General features: G+C 46.5%; 1 protein-coding gene across 6 annotated transcripts in view; it reads left to right on the forward strand.

The window, feature by feature from the left end:
- The window catches only part of HCK (HCK proto-oncogene, Src family tyrosine kinase), a 52,312-nt gene that overhangs the window by 13,456 nt on the left and 17,300 nt on the right, over positions 1-21,556 (forward strand). For 4 of the 6 annotated variants that reach the window (XM_064275945.1, XM_064275944.1, XM_064275943.1 and 1 more), the window contains 9 exons: positions 4,212-4,329; positions 7,336-7,375; positions 7,707-7,809; positions 8,603-8,701; positions 13,026-13,129; positions 13,426-13,575; positions 13,909-14,061; positions 15,526-15,705; positions 16,495-16,571. In XM_064275945.1, coding sequence (XP_064132015.1) covers positions 4,213-4,329; positions 7,336-7,375; positions 7,707-7,809; positions 8,603-8,701; positions 13,026-13,129; positions 13,426-13,575; positions 13,909-14,061; positions 15,526-15,705; positions 16,495-16,571 — 1,023 coding nt within the window. In that variant the 5' untranslated portion in view covers position 4,212. Of the gene's footprint in view, positions 1-4,211; positions 4,330-7,335; positions 7,376-7,706; positions 7,810-8,602; positions 8,702-13,025; positions 13,130-13,425; positions 13,576-13,908; positions 14,062-15,525; positions 15,706-16,494; positions 16,572-21,556 lie in introns of those variants that run through there. The other 2 variants (XM_064275942.1, XM_010591600.3) reach the window with 1 other exon arrangement.

The following is a 21,556-nucleotide window of genomic DNA, read 5'->3' on the forward strand; positions in this document are numbered from 1 at the left end:
CGATGGGCACTTGGGTCCTTTCCACCTTTTCGATATTGTGAATAATACTGCAATGAACACTGGTGGACAAGCATCTGTTGGGGTTCCTGCTTTCAATTCTTTTGAGTGGGTCATAGGGTAGTTCTGTGTTAGATTTTTTTGAGGAACCACCATACAGTTTTCCTGATATTTTTTATATGTTGGGTAAAATAAAGTATATTTTAAAATCAATGTCACTTTTTTTTTTTACCTTTAAAAATGTGGCTGCTAGAAAACCTTAAATTATATGTGTGGCTCACATTACATTTCTTCATCTAGTGGACCCAAGAATGGGCGTTTCTGATTCCCACTCCACACCAGAAAGTAGACATGGCATCTCTTGGTTTAGGGGGACAGTGACATTTTATACAAATTTACTCCCGCTGGTATATTCCTTTTTTATTATTGTTATGGTGAAAATATACATAGCGAAACACACTCCATCTCAGTATGTATTACTTTTTAAGCTCACACTGTATTTGGCCAAAAAAATTGAACTAACGGGAATTCCCCACAACTCCTCTGGTGTTGCCGTATCACTAAGCTTGCCATGCCAGCCAAAGGAATTGCAAACCGTGTTTGGGTTATATCACAGGATAGACAAGGCAGGGCCACATTTGCTGGTAAGGGAAATGGTTACAATGAACATTTCTGTAACACTGAGATGTATTGATGTAAATGGAACCACTCACAGCTAGAGTGGTTGAACCGGTTATCCGGTTTCAGGAGCGGCTTTGGACTGTGGATGAATCCAAGGCCTCCGGAGAACCCCTGGAGTCCCTCTGGAGAGCCATCTCTGCAGAGACTGGGACCATCTTGAATACACGTGTTGCTGTTACTTGCGGTGGATTAATTGCAACACTTGGAGTCCCCATGTGTGTCAGAGTAGAACGTGCTCCATAGGGTTTTCAATGGTGATTTTTCAGAAGATGGCTAGGCCTGTCTCCTGAGGTACCTCCGGACAGGTTTGAACTGTCAACCTTGGGTCTAATAGTCAAGTGCTGAACTATGAGCACTATCCAGGGACTGCTCCTTTCTTGAATATGTGAAGTCCCTGATATACTGTTGTGTGCTGATGAGTAGATTCCAACTTATAGTGACCCTATATGAGAAAGTAGAACTGTCCCATAGGATTTCCAAGGCTGTAATCTTTGCAGAAGCAGACTGCCACATCTTTTTCCTGCAGTGACTGGTGAGTTCGAACCTTGACCTTTAGGTTAGCAGCCAAGCAATTAACCATAACACCACCAGGGCTCCTTGCCTGATATACTAGGTGTGCTATACCCACAGGATTGGGAACTGTGGGGCTCACAGCTGCCAGATGCTGGTGGCTTAGAGAGGTAGAGGGACCCGCGCTATGTCACACACAGTGGTGCTCACACCAGAATATCCTTATGTTTATCAAAATAGATGAACTGTGATACAATTTTGTCATATAAAACCACACAATACACTGTTTTGGGAACCCTGGTGGCATAGCGGTTAAGAGCTGTGGCTGCTAACCGAAACGCTGGCAGTTCAAATCCACCAGGCGCTCCTTGGAAACCCTATGGGGCGGTTCTACTCTGTCCTTTAGTGTTGCTATGAGTCGGAATCAACTTGACGGCAATGGGTTATGGTCTTTTATTTCCCAGAACTGTAATACCTAGTTAACACAAATCAAAGAGAGATGTTGGTTTCAGTTTTAAATCCATACACAATTTATTATAAAGCAGTCATTAATTGTGATAATTTTTCAAATTCATCATAAGGCACTCCAGGAATCTGAATTGGTTCCTGACTGATTTACAAAAGGCAAATGAAGCAGAAACCGCTCGAGTGTGTAGGTGGTAAATCACTCCGAATTCCCACCAGGGAGAGACAAAAGCATCCTTGTGAATAAAAGGAATGTTTAATTTTTTAAAAGTAACTCCCCTCAGCCCAGGAATTTGGTTTTGTTTTGTTTTCTTAAGCCACAAACATGTGTTTATTTTAACAAGATAAGTATAGCTGAGTTCTAACTGCTTTAGAAGAAAATTATAATTGTGCAGAGATGAAGAAAACCATCACTTCCTTATGTGGTTGCTCATAGCTTGCCGCCACAGCAGATACATGTGCGTGCTCATTTTGAGAAAAGAAATGAAACATTTCTGTCCCTCGTGGCATTAAGTGTTGGCTTCTGTCAGGTGGAGGTATTTGTTTTAATGACCTTGAATTTAATTCATGAGCAAAGTCTGTCAGCTCTACCTACAAATAGTCCCCTGAATCTGTCCCCTTCTTATCCCCTCTACAGCCACCACCTGAGCCAGGCTGCCATCAGCTTATGCCTGGGAGACTGTGGGGCCTCTTCTTTGGGCTCCCTGTGTCCAGGCCTGCTCTCCACAGTCCAGGCTTCACCCAGCAGGCAGCAGAATTATTTTAAGTGCAGACTGAGTCCCACCATTCTCCTGCCTAAAGCTGTCCATGGTTTCCCATCATCTGTAGACTCACATCCAAATTCCCCCCTGATCCTACAAGATGGGGTCCCCTAGCCTCTCCCCAACCGTACTGGCCTCTCCGCCACCACAATGGCTTCCTTCCAGTGCCTGAATCACTCTAAGCTCGTTCCAGCCTCAGGGTATTTGTTTGTGCTGTTCCCTCTGCATGGAACACACTTCCTTCAGAGTGTCCCTCACACCTCAGGCCCATGTCACCTTCTCAGTGAGGCTCTGTCTAAAGGAGCCCTGCATGGTTGTTCCCTATCACTTCCCCTCTTTCATTGTCCTCATGTTTTTTACTAGCTAAATGATGTCTTATTTATTTGTTTACCTGACTGCTTGCGGTTGAGTCGATTCTGACTCATGGCAACACTATGCGGGTCAAAGTAGAACTCCTCCATAGATTTTTCTTTTTTCTGCAAGTTTTTCTTTTCTTGTTCTTCTTCTTTTTTAAATCAACCAATCTGGCAACATTACATTCATATTCCTACAAAAAAAAATAGTTGCTTTAGAGTAAAGTCTAACTCATGGCGACCCTGTACTCCACAGGGTTTTCAATAGCTGATTTTTCAAAAGTAGATCTCCAAGCTGTTCTTCTGAGGTGTCTAATCCACCAACGAGCAGCCTAGTGCCATTTACACCCCCAGGGTCTCACATATCCCACACTCCCTTATATATTAAAGGGCCGGATCTGAGGAGAAGCTTCCTGTGAAAGACAACACAAGCACTCACCAATTCGCCATGGTCTCTGTCCTCCCTACCGTCTCTCTGACACAGGCGCTAATGTTGGTTGCTAATTATCTCTTCCACAGAGTTTTCAATGGCTGATTTTTCAAAAGTAAATCGCCAGGCCTTTCTGTCAAGGTGCCTCTGCGTAAACTTAAACCGCCAACCTTTCGGTTAGCAGCCAAGTGCCACTCAAGTAGTCACGGTTTAGAACGGTGTTTAGTATTTGCTGAGTGAATGAATGAATGAATAAATGGATGAATGAATGAATAACCAAATAAATCCATGCAAGGAAAAAAAAGTCAGAAAGGAACTCATAAGCCAAGTCTAAAATGATGCTAGGAATATGCCGTTTTCCCTATTATTTAGCTAGACTGTTCCATCTACATGATAGAACCTCATTTTGTAATTTAATATAAAAAGCTAATTTATTATATAGTAATAATATAGCTTTGCTTTACTGAATGCCCTGAGCCTGATGCTGTGCTGAGCATCTCGCCCCCATGTACTTTCTCATTTCATCCTCCCAAAACCCTGTGTGAAGGTGTTATAATTGCCCCCATTTTAGCGATGAGGAACTGAGACCAGGAGGGTGGGGGTGATGAAGGAGGTGCTGGTAGAGCGGAGGGACCAAATGTCAGCTCAGGCATTCTGGCCAAGAGCCAGCAGCCCACCACCCGCTCTGTACCACAGCTCTACTTGTTGAATTTCTGTTACCCTCTTGACTTATCTTCTGAATGAACTCCCCATCACACTGGGCCTTAGGACTCATGACCATGGCATCTGCCAGCTTCGGGCTGGGCACTTTGCAGACTTGGATATGGGGAAGACTGGAGGTGGCAAGGGCAGAACAAATTCCGTGTGGTGAGGGTGGGGGTGAGTGGGGCTGGCTGGGGTGGGGGGAATTAAGGATGGGCAGGTGAGTGGGAGCCAGCCTGGGGCAGAGGGCCTGGAATGCCAGCATCGGAGGACTCACCTGTGTGGGGCTCACCTCCCTTCTCTCTGTCACAGGATGGGGTGCATGAAGTCCAAGTTCCTCCGGTCAGGAGGCAAGGTCTCAAAAACTGAGCCCAGTTCCACCCAGCAGAGCCCCACGTACGTGCCGGATCCCACGTCCTCGGGCAAGCGGGTGAGTGGGGGGCAAGGGACAGGAGGCCCAGTGTACTGGCAGCTACCCCGACACTGCCCCAACATTGCCCTAACAGCCTACTGTGCCCTAGGGTAAGCAGGGTGTGTTGGGGCTGAAACAGAGCTGCCCAGCTCCCTGCAGTGCCCTAACTGTCCAAGACACAACCACACTGAGCACTGACCACCTGGGGCCAGGAAGGCTCTGCTCTTTGTCTTGTGGTCCAGATCTTGGCCAATCAGCCTGGGCTGCATCGACCAGGCCTGAGTGAGCATCATAGTAGATGGTTTTAGCAGTAATGGTGGAATCAGTTTCATGGTGATACCTGTAGTGACAATTGGAGTAATAATAGTAACAGAATAATGAAGTATAACAGCAATTCTAGCAGCAGGAACAATACTAAGGGTGGTAAATAAGAGAAGTAGTAATACTAGTAGAGCTATTTACTTATTTTATGCTTATACAGAGCTTAATATCTTAAACACAGTACAATTATTTAGCGTCTTAAACATGGTATAATTATTAATTCCTCTAATCCTCGCAATAACCCTCGTATAAGTAACAATTTTTATTATGCCCATTTTACAGATAAGGCACAGAGAGGTTAAATAACTTTCTTCAGGCTACATGGTTAGTAAGGAGTGGAGCCAGGATTCAAGCTCAGGCAGTACAACTTCCAAAGTACTAGTGACAGAAACAGAGTAACAGAGGCCGAAACCAAATGCTAATGTTAGGACCGGTAGTAGTGGTGGTAATAGCAGCAGTAGTAGCAATGGAGATAGTAGTGGTAGCCATCACAGTAGCAACACTAGTAATGGTAGTTACAATAGCAATAGTAGAAAGAGCAGTAACAGCAGTAATAGTGGTGGTAACAATAATAATCTGGGGAAAAAAAACCATTGCCTTCCAGTCAATTCCAACTCATAGCAACCAGTAGGACAGAGTAGAACTGCCCGGTAGGATTTCCAAGGAACAGCTGGTGGAGTCAAACTGCCAACCTTTTGGTCAGCAGCTGATCTCTTAACCAGTGTGCCACCAGGGCTCCAACAATAAACCAGTGCTGTGAATAGTAACAGTGATGACAGTACTAACAGCAGCAGTAAGAGTTACAATAATTGTTACCATTCTTTGGACACCTTCTATGTTCCAGGCACTGGAGGGAGGTGTTCTATATCATTAATTCTCACCAAAAGCCATGATGCAGGAGTTAGCCCACTTTACAGTGAGGGTAACGAAGGCTCAGAGAGGTTAAATGACTCCCCGGGGTCACACAGCTGGGAAGCAGTAGAGCCAGGTCTCTCTAACCCCAGAGCTGGGGCTCTTTCTACCCTGTGGCTCTTTAGTCCATTCCCCTCTCTGAGGGTGTCTAAGGGAGCGCAGCCTCTGCTCGCTGCCTGCAGATGGGGGCTCACTCCTTCCTGGGGTGGCCCCTTCCCCATCAGGATATGCTGTCCCTTAGAAAGCTCATCCTTGTACTGAGTGGAGGCCTCTTACCCATAACCCTTACTCCTTCATCCCAAACCTACCTCTTAGCCCACTGCCAACACATCCACACTCTGCCCAGTAACAGCCTGTAGAGGTTGAAAGCAAAGTTCTTGTCCCAACGTACCTACCCCACCTTCCAATCATTTCTCACTGGGTGTGGGTTCCTGTCTTCTCCATCCTGCTTTCCCCTTTCTAGGCATGATGTCTAGAACATGACTAATTTTGGAAATAAGAGTGTAAGCAAGAAAGTCACCTCCCTCCCTCTGACAATCAACCTCTATTAATGCAGCCTGTAATTACCTCAACTTCTCACACTAGTGATGTCCTGAGCTGACCACACACTACACACCCTAAATCACTTCCAGGTCTGCGCCGCTCCTAACCAGCACGGCCCTGGGCCCTTTCTGTGGTGAGGGCTCTAGGTTCGCAGGCTCTCTAAGGCCCTCTGGCCTGTTTCCAGCAGGTGGCAATGGGTTTTCTCCCACCAGTTTTTGTTTCCCCTTGCTGAGCATCAGGTTAAGAGATGCTGTCATCAGCTACTTACTGTTTCCCTCCTGCAAGATGTTAGCTCAGCAGTAAATTAGTAAGCATTCCACAGAGGAAGGCTTCTGAGGTCAAATGAGTTTGGGAAACCCTGGGCTAACAGGCTCACTGCAGGACTCATCAGAGCATTTGTGAATCTTTGCAATGAGTTGTGTGAATCTCCCAAAGAAGGGTGTCCCCCTCAGTGTTTCAAAACTTGTTTCTTTTATTAGTGGTTAATTATGAGTGTGACACACAATACAGTCTCCTTGAAATAAAAACATAAATTACAGATAAAAGTGCAATTTCTACTGACTACCTAACTCGCTCCCTTCCCTAGAGGTGTCGATTGCTGTCAGGGTGGTGTGAACCCTTCTTCATGAATTTTTATGAACTTCAGTGAATTTTCATACATATATAGTGTGTGTCCAGAGAAAATATTTAGGATGCGTGTGCGTTAGATAAATGTGATACATAAATGTATCGTATTTATCATTCTGCAGAATCAGCTTTTTTCACATAACTATCTCTGAGGTCTAGTTGTGTTAGTAGTGAAGCCCAGCCTCCCTGCTCTAAGAACTGCTTAGAGCACCACAGTTCAGGCACCAGGTCCCCTTTGCATGGGCACTTAGGTTGCTTCACATACGTTACAGAGCTTTTATTCATGGGACATGGTGATGGACCCATGGTTTCTTCAAACACACATTGGAAAACGCTGATCTAAACAAACTGCCTCACTGTCTGCTGAAGGAAAAGGACAGGCCAGCATCCCCCACAATGTCCAAGGCAGAGGGCAGAGCCCACAACTCAAGTGGCCTGAATTCTTGTGCTGGCTCTGCCCCAACGCACCGTATAACCTTGGGCACGTTCCCAGCCACCTCTGGGCCTCCTGCCATGACATGCAGGGCTGGGACAAGATGCTCTTGGCTGTCCTTTTCAACATAGATCTTCTGCGGCTTCATACACACTACCAGATTCATTCCTCCTATTTCTTCCCCACAGGGGTTTAACAGCAACAGCAAACTGCCAGGGTCCTCAGAGGGTAAGTATTTGACAAACACATGTGGCAGAGCCATGAATTATACAGAAGGTTAGATTCTCAGTCTGAGCTTGAGACAAAAATCCTGAACGGTCAAAAGCACCCTTGAAAATCCCCTAAATTGCCCCCGAAGTACTTCATATAGGCTTTTGTGTTTCTGTAACACTGTTAGTAACATGAACAAAATACCACCAGCTTAAATTCTAGAATCCCATCCAGCATGACTTACATCATGAGACAGACACCTCGGTGGATCCAGGGCTGGGTGCCAGGGTGGGGGACCCCAGAACTGTGCATGTGGTAGGGACACCCTCCCATGTGCCTCCCTTTCCAGCAGGTGCTGAGGACTTTGTTGTGGTTGCCCTGTATGATTATGAAGCCATTCACCGTGAAGACCTCAGCTTCCAGAAGGGGGACCAGATGGTGGTCCTGGAAGAGTGAGTGTCCCTCCCCTCTCCCCCCAAGCCATGCCCACCGCCATAGTCGATTATACGCTCTTTTGTGCTTTCACTAAAGCACCTGATAGAATGCCTTATACTAGGGTATAAATGACTAACAAGAACGTGGTCATACTAAAGGAGTTAGGGTTTGCTGTCAACATGGATGAAGGTCACCTTGTGGGGGCTGGGTACTGGTGCACACCCAGGTGGAGATAAACAAGTAAAAGCACTTTCTCAGAGAAGCCTTCCTGTGATTAAGCTATAGGCTTACCTATGGACCAGGCCCTACCGAGATGACTTTGCCTTCAGAAACCTTTGAATCACTGAGTTTGCCACCTCCGATCTTCCTACAGTCTTTACAAGTGGGTGAGGTGTCCAGGATGCGCTGGGACTGGAGCATGGGAGTGGTCATGCTTGGCTGGACTCCTGAGCCCACTCCCTCTGACTCTGGGCCCCACCTGAACCAGTGTGAGTCTTCCACAGGCAACTGGCCCTGCCTTGGTTATGACTAGTAAGGCCAAGGCCGCAAGTCATGGGAAGAAGAATGCGGCCGCAGGCCCAGGGCTGTGGGCCTTGATCCCAGAACCTCAGATGCACAGTGGGGACTGCTGTAAAGATCCCTGGCTAATCCTGGGGTGTACATTAGGGGCCAGGACAGTCGTGGCCTGGCCTCTCACCCTATCGGCTTCCTGGGAATGTGGGTTATTTCAGGCCAAGGCCGGGATTTCCAAAAGGACCAGGGAGATGGTTCTTCTGCCCCCTAACTCCTTCATGCCCTTCTGTCCCTCAGGTCTGGGGAATGGTGGAGGGCTCGATCCCTGGTCACCCAGAAAGAAGGCTATATCCCGAGCAATTATGTCGCCCGCGTTAACTCTCTGGAGACAGAAGAGTAAGTATTTCATTTTCCCACCTTCCAGAAGGACACATAAGCAAGGCTAGCCTTGTTCCTACCCCAGGGCCTTTGCACTCACTATCTCCCCTGCCAGGCACAGTCTTCCTAGGGCTTTGCCTGCCCAGCTCCATCTCATCCTTCAGGTCTCAGAGAGGCCTTCCCCGACCACCCCATCTAAAGTGGGTCCCCTCTGTGGTTCTCCCTTGTGGAACCCTGTCTTATTCTCTCTGACTATGTCTCACTAGTAAAAACGACCTTATTTATCTAGTTGTTTACGTGCATGGGGCAGCTCTACTCTGTCCTATAGGGTCGCTATGAGTCGGAATTGACTCGATGGCAGGGGGTTTGGTTTTGTTTGGTTTTACATGCATATTGTCTGCCTCCCTGCTAGAATGTGAGCACATGGGGGCAGGGGCCTTGTCTGTCCGCAGCCGGATCCTCAGCACAGGCCTAGCATGCAGTAACCAAAACACTCATTGCCATCAAGTTGCTTCCGACTCATGGTGGCCCTAAAGGAGAGAGTAGAACTGCCCCATAGGGTTTCCAAGGAGCGCCTGGTGGATTCACACTGCCAGCCTTTTGGTTAGCAGCCGTAGCTCTTAACCACTATGCCACCAGGGTTTCCTAGCATGCAGTAGGTGCTCAATAAATATTTGTTGAATGAAGCACACGGTGTACTGAGGAGGGTCTTCTAAGAGGTGAACCAGCCCACACCTAGTCAGTCATTCCCTCATTTGATTCATTCAACAAACATGTGCCAGTGACCGCGCCTTGCCAGGGCCTGTACCAGGCGGGAGCTGTAAGAACAAAGTCATGTCCCTGCCCTCAAGGTGCCCCTGTAACCCATCATTCTTGGCCGTAGATTCTTCTTTGTGTCTAACTTGACTCTGAAAGCAAAAAATTCACTCTTCATTCATTCGGTCATTCAGTCATCCATCTATCCAACCATCCAACAGATGCACCTACTGTATACTTGGCCCTATTCCAGAGACACTAGGTGACTCAGTCAGGGTTCCTCCCTGTGTTCACAGTGTGGCAGGTGAGATTGACGAGGGAAAAGACAATTATACTTGAGGGCAGCAAAAGATTTAGTTAAGAACCAGCCAGTGAAAAGGTTGAAAAATGACGGCTCCCATGGCTTTATCGCCTCTGCTTCCTCCCTCTGCTAGATGGCACTGTGGCTTAAGGATGCTGGCCAGTTGGAAGGCTGATAAAAATGAAAAGTTTGGACTTTTCCCCTTCTTGGTGCACATGAAACCCCTTTGCCCTGTGGCGTCTCCCATCTCGTGGCCAGGAGGAAGCCCCCTCTCCAACTGCTGATCCTGCTGTCCTGGGAGTCCCCCTGCCCACTCTCAAACACTGCAGGGGGGTCTTGGCTGCTTCTTGCTCCTTCTTCTAGGCTCTATCCTGGGGCATCCCACGCTTTGCTCCCCTACTCTGGGCTCTGAACACTTCCAGAATTCTGGCTCTGCCTCATGCCTTGGAGGAGGCACAGCTGGTATTATTCCTCCAAGGCACCGTAATTGCTAAGTGGGTGCAGCAACGGGTATGGTGGGTTATATTTGCATAAAAAGGCAATAACATAAAGTGGTGGTTCTCAAACTTGAGTGGGCATCAGCCTTACGGGCTGGTTAAAACACTGGTTTCTGGGCCCCACTTCCCAAATATCTTTTTCAGAATTTACATTTCTAGCATGTTCTCAGGCAAGGCTGATGCTACTGGTCCAGGGACCCACCTTGAGAACCACTACCCTAAATACTCATATTGATCCTTGCAGCACACTCTTCGCAGGTCCATGTGTCTGTATCCAGTAACTTCTACAAGAGGTTGCCTCTAGGCAGGGCAACTGGGGCATTTGGAATCGGGTGGGAAGAAACATACTTCCTCCCTAACCTTCCTACCGCCAGTCCCCCACCTTGAGACAGACAATACTTTGAAATGTTTCAAAATGCAAATGATATGGAAGGGCATAGAGTAGAGAGTGAAAAAGTCTCCCTTCCCGCCCCCAGTCAGCCTCTCCCCTCCCGGAAACAACCAGAGTGGCCCCTCGCTTGCAATCCCTCCCAGATGCTTTATACCTATTTGAGGAAATACATACATCCTCTTTTCAATTGCACAAGTGGTAGATACCATGCACACAATTCGGCACCTTTTGTCCCAGTTACCTGTTCATCCTGTAGGTTGCTCCACGCAGCACCTAGAGCATCCCCCTTCCTTTTTGCAGTGTGTCCAGCGTGTAGAACCCCCCTGTTATTCAATCAGTCCCGTCAATGGTCGCTTAAGTTGCTTCCAGTCTTGAGCCGCAATGAATCTTCTTGTGTGTATTTCTTCCTTGTGCAAGAAGATCAGTGGAATAAGTCCCTACGGTTGGAATTGCTGGGGAGGCGTTTCTTACCATATGCCCTTTACACTGTTTGACTATTTTACTGTGGCATGAATCGCTTTACAAAATGAAAGCAAAGATGGCAAGTGGACAACATACTGTGGTTTAATAGAGCTTGGGCTCTGGAGTTAGACTGCCTGGATTTGAATCCTGCTTCTACCTCTTCCCAGCTGTGTAACCCCAGACAAATTACTGGTCCTCTCTGTTCCTTAGTGTCTTCAACTATAAAATGGGGATAATAAAGGTAATAATTCCATAGAGTTGTTGGGTGGATCATCACAAGCACTTGATGAATGCTAGTTGTCTTTCTCCTCAAGTGATAGTAGAGGACACCGGTCCAGAGGGGAAAAGCGACTTGCTCAAAGTCACTCAGCAAGCCTGTAGCAGGGCCAAGGCCTACTGACCTCTGGTCTGGGGCTTTTTCATCACAGCACACAATCCACTCCTCATCTTGCTGAGGTAGGAATGGATTCAGCCTCTACTGCATAAACTTTTTCACCCAGTATTCCAAATATCCAGCAAGAACAAAGAAAAGATCCAAGGGTGTGGCCCCAGATATAAAATTCTTTGAGATCTCACTTTTTAGTTTACAAATTCATGCTCTGACTTTATATTCAATTCCATATACCCAGAGGAGAATTGACTGAAGCTAGCAAACCTTAGGCCCTGCTCGTGTGGCCCTCCAAGGTCCTGAGAGCGATCCTCCTGATGGTTGTAGTTTTCTGAGATTTCATATGTGTTTTTGTGAAATTTGCAAAAGTAAGATTTTTAACCATAGTTCACACCACTCTTTTTTTTTATTGTTGTAAAAATATATGTAATACTCCATTTGCCAATTGAACATTTTTCACATGTACAATTCAGTGACATTAATGGCATCAATCATATTGTGCAACCATCACCCATATTCGCTTGTCACATTTCCCGTCACCATAAACAGAAACTCAGTGCTTCCTAAACAATGACTTTTCATTCCCCTCCCTTCCACTCCTGGTAACCACTAATAAACCTTGGTCTGTTCTAGATATTTCATGTAAGTGGGATCACACAGTATTTGTCCTTTTGAGATTGACTTACTTCGCTCAGCATGAAGTTTTCAAGGTTCATCCATGCTGTAGCATGTATCAAGACTTCATTTCCCTTTATGGCTAAGTAGTATTCCATTGCATGTCTATGCCACGTTTTGTTTATCCAAGCACTGTTGACGGACATTTAAGTTGTTTCCACCTTTTGGCTAGTGTGAATAGTACTACAGCGAACACTGGTGTACATGTGTCTGTTCACATCACTGCTTTCAGGTCTCTTGAGTGTCTACCTAGGAGTGAAATTGCTGAAACCATGGTCTCTTTCCATTCAGTCTTTCCTCGCACTCTGGGGCACTGAGATGGTCCATAGGCATTTTGTATTTGTGATGTCTTATTATTATTATTTAAGATAATAATCAGATATTATAAAATATAATAATATTACGTTTGTATAATAATATTTTATAAATACAATAATATAATATTTTTATGATTAAAAAAAATTGTTGCCGTTGAGTCAATTTTGACTCATAGCAACCCTATAGGACAGGGTAGAATTGCCTCATAGGGTTTCCAAGGAGCGCCTGGTGGTTAGCAGCCACCAGGGTTTCATTTTTATGATATTATAAAAATAATATTATTTTTCCTAAAGAGAGCCCCCCAAATTGTACAAGCATTGGTCTAAGCAAATTGGATTCTCTCTGGTAAAACATCTGTTTTAATATAAAAAGAATGGTTGTTTCTCCCAAAAGAATCTTTGGGTAAAATTGATGCTGGAGGAAACCAGGCCCTCAGTATCCTGGTACCCCCTGACTCTTGCCTGGACCTCAGTGTGGCCACAGGTGCCTGGTGTGAGCGAGGATAGGACTGCCCGCCCCCAGACTCACACTCTGTGGCCTCCCCCTTCTACCAGGTGGTTCTTCAAGGGCATCAGCCGCAAGGATGCAGAGCGTCAGCTCCTGGCCCCCGGCAACATGCTGGGCTCCTTCATGATCCGAGACAGTGAGACCACCAAAGGTGATGCCACCCCTCCCCACCCTGATCCAGCCCACCCTCCCCTCAGTGACCTTACGGGGATGTCAAAAAGGGGTGTTACGGAGAATACAGGGTGGAGAGGAGGAATGTGCTGTCTCATTAGGGGGAGAGCAGCTAGAAGGTGTGTATAACTTTTTGTATGAGAGACTGACTTGATTTGTAAACTTTCACTTAAAGCACAATTAAAAAAAAAAAAGGTGGGGTGTTAGGTGCAGACATGAGATAGTGGCAGGCCTCTAAGGTCTCATTCCTGAGGGTGTTCTCTCTGACCAACGCAGGCAGCTACTCTTTGTCCATACGAGACTACGACCCCCAGCACGGGGATGCGGTGAAGCATTACAAGATCCGGACCCTGGATGGCGGGGGCTTCTACATATCCCCACGGAGCACCTTCAGCACCCTGCACGAGTTGGTGGCCCACTACAAGAGTGAGTCCTGCCCCAGGGTTGCAGCCCTACCAGGCTGGGCCTGTCTCCCAGGAATCCTAGTCAAGAGGGCACTGTGGCCTCTGAGGCCTAATGAGTTCTTCTGAGCCTCTCCAGATACATAGTTGCTTTGGATTCTCCAGAATCTTAGGCCTGTTGAGCAGGAGATCGGAGGTGGCCAAGCTGTAGAGGTGATTTCCCATCATGCTCTGCTCTCTTGGGAGTATCCTTGATGTTGGTAACTAGTTGGAACATTGGCTACATGCAGTGGACCAGATGGGGAGGCTCTGGCTGCTGGGAATTGGTGCCCTCAACTGACCAGAAGCTCTGTTTCAGAGGGGAAAGATGGGCTCTGCCAGAAGCTGACAGTACCCTGCGTGTCCTCCAAGCCCCAGAAGCCATGGGAGAAAGATGCCTGGGAGATCCCCCGGGAGTCCCTCAAGTTGGAGAAGAAACTTGGAGCTGGCCAGTTTGGGGAAGTCTGGATGGGTAAGGACCCAGGGCCAGAGCCCACATGCCAAGGGGTAGAGGACAGGGGCAGAGAGGGGAGGAGGCTGACATTCACTTTCTTCCAGGAACGCCGTGAGGCAAACTGGGAATGGTGGGGAGGATACCCAGGACAGAAGGGGAGATTTGAATAATAACCATAAAGGAGTAATTCCTCTGATAGCAAACCAAATTGTTCTGCCCATTCAAACCTCTATTTGCCTTTGAGGACAGGCCTTTCAGGGACAAGAACTTTCTTCTGGAAAATAAGAGTCCTGGACAGGGACTCTCCTCCCTCCTATGGAGCTGGGACAGCCTCCCGGTTTGGGGTTGAGATAACAACGGCCTCTTGGAATAGTAAAAACTAAGAGTGAAGAAAGGCAGCTTGCAGATGTCCAGGGGAGTTCAGTGTTGGCAACTGATGAGCAAGCTGTTCTGAGACCTACTGTGTGCCAGCCCTACACTGGGGCATTGTAGGGCACCAAAGAGGCACGTTCTACCCCTGCCATCTTCCTCCCAGTAACTTGAGAACAGCAGGGTTGTGGGGTAGAGGCCATGCACAAAAGTACCTGACCCAGTGCCTGGTGCACCCCACTGAGTTTACACACCACAGTGTTCCAAGGGAGAGTGAAGGCAGCTTACAGGGATGCAAACAATACATCCAGATAAAGTAAGTTTAAAATCCACATATTTCAACTGCATTTACTGGGAGCCTCCTATGGGCCAGGCACTGAATAGGGCATTGTGGCAAAGAGAAACTGTGGGAAGGTAAGACAGATTTGAGTGGTGAAATTGTATAACAATAAATACTATGTAAGGTGCTAGACTGTCATTAGAGGAAGACCACACACCTGGATTTGAGCTTCCTGGCAAGAAAAGCAAAGAAGGAAACAAGCAATTATGAGATTTACAGAATCCACAAGATGAAGCAATGGTGGGGTGGGACCAGGGAACAGCTTATACAAAGTCCCCATGGTGGGATGGGGAGATGGGTGCTCGAGGGACTTAGTGACTTACACAGTGAGTGGTGCATAAAAGACAAGAGGGATTTTGGTGGATAATGAAGCTGGAGAGGTGACAGGGCCAGATCATGCAAGGCCTTATGGGCCATGATGAATCTAGTATTTCTTTCAAGAGCATTATGAGTGAAGGTGGGGTGTGTGTGTGTGTGTGTGTTTAATAATCTGAGTTGTGTTTTGAGAGTATTTGTTAATCTTTATAACAGCTCTTCAAAGGGAGTGCTTATCATTAGCTCTTTTTAGATGAGAAAACCAAGGCTTGGAGAAGTTAAGTGATGTGCTCAAGAACACACAGCCAGGAGATGGTGAACAACATTCCATACCTTTCTAAGGGCTGAGGGCATAGGGAAGCCTTTCTGGAGGAGGCAGACCCGCAGCTGGGCCTTCCAGGGCCGAAAGGGGAAACCAGAGCAGTCTGACCACTTTCCCTGTTTCCTGTACTCTCCAGCCACCTACAACAAGCACACCAAGGTGGCTGTAAAGACGATGAAGCCAGGGAGCATGTCAGTGGAGGCCTTTCTGGCAGAGGCCAACGTGATGAAGACTCTGCAGCATGACAAGCTGGTGAAGCTGCACGCAGTGGTGACAGAGGAGCCCATCTACATCATCACGGAGTTCATGGCAAAAGGTACGGTGCTCTGGGGAGCTGGGATGAGGGCTGTGGCCCTCACTGGTCAACTGAGGACTCAAAGTTGACATGGATCTTGCCCTCATGATGCCCCAATCGGGCTCAGAAGCTCTATTGACAAATACTCATTGAGCATCTTAAGATGCAGCCACCCAGCGCTCCTGGTTAACGGGAAGAAATCATGTTAAAGGGACACCAGGAGAAGGGGAGAACACAAGGCCCCCAGGAGAGGAGAGTGGGGCCAGAACCCCTTTGGGTGATAGGAGAAGAGGCTTATGAGTTCACGAGAAGACTTCAGAGACCACGGTGGCTCTGTCCCTCACCAGCTGTCTTCTCTGCAAGCACCAATGTTCTGGAAAAGAGACTAAGGCAAAACACTAGTTCTAGACCAGCACCACCCTCTGCCACAATTCAGGATTTCTCTTTTTTTTTAGGCCACCATTTCAAAGTCATTTTCAACCCTTGCCCATTTTTGGATAGACAGCAACACCTCACACAACTCATTGAGTGTGATTTGAAATCTCAGCTTTTTTTTTTTTTTTTCATTTTCTAAATATGCAATTATACCAGCCTCATAAAGCCATGACCCCAGCTATCCAGGCTTAAAAAAAAAAAAAAAAAACTCAGTCAAAGAACCAGACTAGCAATTGAAAAGTCATGTGAAAACCACTCAAGTTCTATTTCTCAAATGCTGAGCATGGTAAATAAATATGTTGATTTAAATCCATTACTATGAAAAATTTGAGCCACATACAAAGACGCTAACAGTCATATAATGTTCCCATACAGGCAGCCTGCTGGACTTTTTGAAAAGTGAAGAAGGCAGCAAGCAGCCCTTGCCCAAACTCATCGACTTCTCAGCCCAGGTGAGAGTCTAGTAGGGAAAATGGGGGAAGAGGGGCAGGAATTTCTTCATTCAACAGATATTTATTGAGCACATACTGTAATAATGACAGTAATCACAGCTAACATTTATTCCGTGCTCAGTGTGTGCCATTCTTTTTGTATGCACCATGCATGTATGCTATGAGTTGGAATCGACTCAACAGCGCTGGGTTACATATGCTAGGTCCCTAGGTGGTACAAAAAGTTTGCGCTCAACTACTAACCTAAAGGTTGGCGATTCAAACTCACCCAGCTGTGCTATGGAGGAAAGGCCTGGTGATCTGTTTCCATAAATATTACAGTCAAGAAAATCCTATAGAGTGGTTCTACTCTATAACACATGGGGTCACCTTGAGTCAGAATCAACTTGACAGCAATGGGTTTGATTTGTGTGTGGGGGGGAGGTGTTACGTATACTAGCTCCTTTAATCCTCACATCAGCCTTATGAGGTGGGGGTTTTGTTATCTATTCTTGTGTAACAAACCTTTTCAAAACTTAGTAGCTTAAAACAACAGCAATTGATTATTTCTCTTGATTCTGTGGGTTGACTGGGATTGGCTCAGGGGTTCTTCTGCTCCAAGCAGGGAAGCTGAGATTACTCATACGGATGCATTCTAGACAGCTTCTCATCCTCCGCAGTCTCTCTCCATGTGGCCTGTCCACTCACGAGTCTAACCAGAGCTCCTTACAGCATGGCCACGAGGTTCCAAAGAGGAGTGTACAAGAGGCCAAGCCCTAATGTGCAAGCCTTCTCAGGCCCCTGCTTGCATCACATTTCCTGACTTGGCCAAAGCAAGTCACATGGCCAAGCCCAGAGTCTGTGTGGGAGGGGACTTCCCAAGGGCATAAACCCCAGGTGGCATGGTTCATTGGGGGCTACCAGTGTAACCTGCTGCCACAGGTGGGTAATTATCATCTCATTTTACATAACAGGAAATTCAGGCATAGAGAAGAAGGTGAGTACAGGTGAGGAAACTGAGGCACAGTAAGGTTAAGTGGTTTGTCTCAGTCACTGTGCTGGTTCTAGGGAATACAACAGCTAATAAAATGGAAAAGTGTTCTTATCCTCAGAGTTTACAGTCCAGATAGGAAAATAGATATTAAATGACTGAATCGCTTAGAGAGTCATGAGCCTAGTGGTCCTGACTCAGGGTCCAAAGAACAGTGTCCAGTAAAGTAAACAGTGTACATAAATGACAGAAACATGTCTTAAAATTCCCCTTTCTTTCTCATCTTCCTTCCCGCACCCCCTGCAACTCCTCTCACCCCAGCCAGAGTGCATTTTACTTCTGTCCTGTCTCATTCTCTCTCTCTCTATCCTCTCTGTGTGAAGACGGGGAAGGAAAGGGTGTTGTGGGAGTGCACACCCGGAGCATTTAGCCTGATCCAGGAGCAATCAGGGAAGACTTCAGAGAAGTGACATCTAGGCTGAGCCTTGAAGGATGAGCAGAAGTTAGGCAAATGAAGAGGAGAGGGAAGGGTGCTTTTGATAGAAGAAACAGCAAATGTGCAAAAGCCCACAGGGGAAATCTTGGCCTGTTTGCCTTGAGCCTAAGGGTGCTGTAGACAAAGGAGGTGTGGTTTGCAGCCTGGTGGAAGTTGAGGGAGATCTGCTTGGACCCAGGACTGGACCTTCTGGAGATGTCAATGGCAGAGCTCATTTGACTATGCAAATCCCGGGGCCCAGGGGCCACAATAAGGTATAATAAAAAGCTCTACCCTCGGAGCCTGGAATTCGAGGTGGGAGGGTGAATATGGAAATCAAGACCTGGCATTTTCACTCCAATGGGCCCTGTTCCCCAGGAAATTATAGTCTGGCCTATTGCTAAATTATACCCATGAATTGGCAGAAATTTTGTTGGGTGAGGCTCATGGACTGGGACCAGAGTTACTCTCCCCATTTCATGGACAGAAAAATAGAAACCAGGGGGAGGAGGTTCAGGGCCTCTGAACATCCGGAAACAGAAGAGGACTCAGAGCCCAGGGACATGAAGAGACCTGCCTGGGAACCTGGTCTGAGCCTCCAGTCCCAGAGAGGGAGAACCATGTGGTGGGAGGGTGCCCCAGCCCTGTCACCAGCTTGATGTATGACCTTGGACCCCACTCTGGGTTGCAGTCTCCCTGTATGTCAAATTGAGAGAAGTGGACCACATCTGTGGTTTTTTAAATCTGAAAGCTTTTTTTAGCCACTACTCTGCTGGCCAAATGAAATCTTATACAATAACTGAATATATTTTTAAAAAGGTCAAAACAGAGCTGCTCTGATTGAAGGTGGGCATTGAGCACCACATGTGGCCTTAGTTTTGTCCCCCTACCCCTGGATAGCCCAGAGGCATCAGTAGGATTCAGGTTGAAGAGCCCTGGGCTGGAATATCCCTGTAGGCCCTACCAGCTGTGATTCTGTGATTTCCAGATACTCTTGGAAGTAAACCCAAGTTCCAGGGACTGGCATCATGGTGGTCTGCTTGGTGGTCATGAAATCTCACCATGTCATCAACACCCAAGTCTTAATCAACCCTGAATTTGGTAAACCAATCCATGGACAAACCCTGGAGAAGTGACACTCATAAGCACGTGGGCTTAGGAGTCACATAGAGTCTTTGTTTTTGATCCCAGATCTGCCTGTGTTACTTTGAGCAAGTTGCTTGACCTCTCTGGGCTGTACTTTCCTCAACGGGGAGCATTCACAGCTACCATTGAAGTGAAAACTTACTGCATACCAGACACTCTTCTAAGCCTTTCATGTGCTTAGAAAATTAACCACACGACCCCTCAGAGGCAGGTGCTATTGTTGGCCCCATGTTACAGATAAGAAAAGTGAGGCATGGAGAGGTAAAATAGCTTGCTTGAGATCACAGAGCTATGGGGCTCAAGCTGAGCTGGTCTGACTCTGGAGCCACTTAGCCATTACCCTCTTCTGCCTTAGTTATTGGAAACCCTGGTGACGTAGTGGTTAAGTGCTATGGCTGCTAACCAAAGGGTCAGCAGTTCGAATCTGCCAGGCGCTCCTTGGAAACTCTATGGGGCAGTTCTACTCTGTCCTATAGGGTCGCTATGAGTCGGAATTGACTTGACGGCACTGGGTTTGGTTTGCCTTAGTCATGTCTGACTCACTGAGCTCATGTGAAAGTCAGCAAAATAATATATGAACGTCTGCCAGTGTACTAAGTAAATGTTAACTACCAGCAATAGTACTGCTCAGTGCTAAATACAAGGCAAAAAGATTTTACAGAGTAATGAATGAGTGCTTGTGCTCTAGCTGGGCTGCTCGAGTTCCAATCCTGGCTCTGCCACTTGCAAGTTGTGTAATCTTAGACTATTTCCTTACTCCTCTGGGCTTCAGTTGTGAAATACAGCTGATAACAATAGCTTTTGATGTTATGTGCCCTTGAGTCAATTCCAACTCATAGAACCTATAGGACAGAGTAGAACTGCCAAATAGGGTTTCCTAGGCTATAATCTGTAAAAATTGTGCGTCAGGGTTTTATCCTTTCACCATACTTATTCAATCTGTATGCTGAGCAAATAATCCAAGAAACTGGAATAAATGAAGAACGGGGCATCAGGATTGGAGGAAGACTCGTTAACAACCTGCAATATGCAGATAACACAATCTTACTTGCTGAAAGCAAAGAAGATTTGAAGCACTTACTGATGAAGATCAAATACGACAGCCTACAGTATGGATTACACCTTAACATAAAGAAAACAAAAGTGTTCACAACTGGACCAATAAGCAACAACATGATAAATGAAGAAAATATTGAAGTTGTCAAGGATTTCATTTTACTCCGATCCACAATCAACGCCCTTGGAAGCAGCAGTCAAGAAGTAAAACGACATATTGTGTTGGGCAAATATGCTGCAAAAGACCTCTTTAAAATGTTAAAGAGCGAAGATATCACTTTGAGGACACTAAGGTGCACCTGACTCAAGTCATGGTATTTTCAGTAGCCTCCTTTGCATTCAAAAACTGGACAATAAATAAGGATGACCGAAGAATAAATGCCTTTGAATTACGGTGTTGGCAAAGAATATTGCATATACCATGGACTTCAGAAGAATGAACACAGCTGTCTTGGAAAACGTACAGCCAGAATGCTCACTAGAAGCAAAGATGGCGAGGCTTCACCTCACATACTTTGGACATGTTATCAGGAGGGACCAGTCTCTGGAGAAGGAAATCATGCTTGGTAAAGTAGAGGGTCAGCAAAAAAGGGAAGACCCTCAGCAAGATGAATTGACACAGTGGCTGCGATGGGCTCAACCACAGCAACAGTTGTATGAATGATATAGGACCTGGCAATGTTTCATTCTGTTGCACCTAGGGTCAGTACAGCTCAGAAACAACTCGATGGCACCTAACACCAACGACAATATTTTTATTTTGTTTTACGTGGAAGTTTGCAGCACAAATTAGTTTTTCATTCAAAAATTTTATACACAAACTGTTCTGTGACATTAGTTGCAATCCCTGCAATGTGTCCGCCCTCTCCCCTTTTTCCTTTCCACCCTGGGTTCTCAGTGTCCATTTATCCAGTTTCCCTGTCCCTTCCTGCCTTCTCATATTTGTTTTGGAGCAGGTGTTGCCCATTTGGTCTCATATACTTGATTGAACTAAGAAGTAAGTTCCTGACGTGTCTTATGTTTGTTTTATAGACATGTCTAATCTTTGGCTGAAAGGTGGACTTTGGGAGTGGCTTCAGTTCTGAGTTAGCAGGGTGTCTGGGGGCCATAGTCTCAGGGGTTCCTTCAGTGACTGTCAGGCCAGTAAGTCTGGTTTTGTGTATGGGTGTGTGTGTGAATTTGAATCTCGTTCTACTTTTTTCTCCTGGGACTCTATTGTGATCCCTGTCAGAGAAGTCGGTGGTAGCTGGGTATCATCTAGTTCTTCTGTGCTCAGACTGGTGAAGGCTGTGGTAGTTGTGGTCTATTAGTTCTTTGGACTAATATTTTCCTTGTGAC

The sequence above is a fragment of the Loxodonta africana genome, chromosome 24 (assembly GCF_030014295.1).
Source record: "Loxodonta africana isolate mLoxAfr1 chromosome 24, mLoxAfr1.hap2, whole genome shotgun sequence".
Classification (NCBI taxonomy): Eukaryota; Metazoa; Chordata; class Mammalia; order Proboscidea; family Elephantidae; genus Loxodonta; species Loxodonta africana.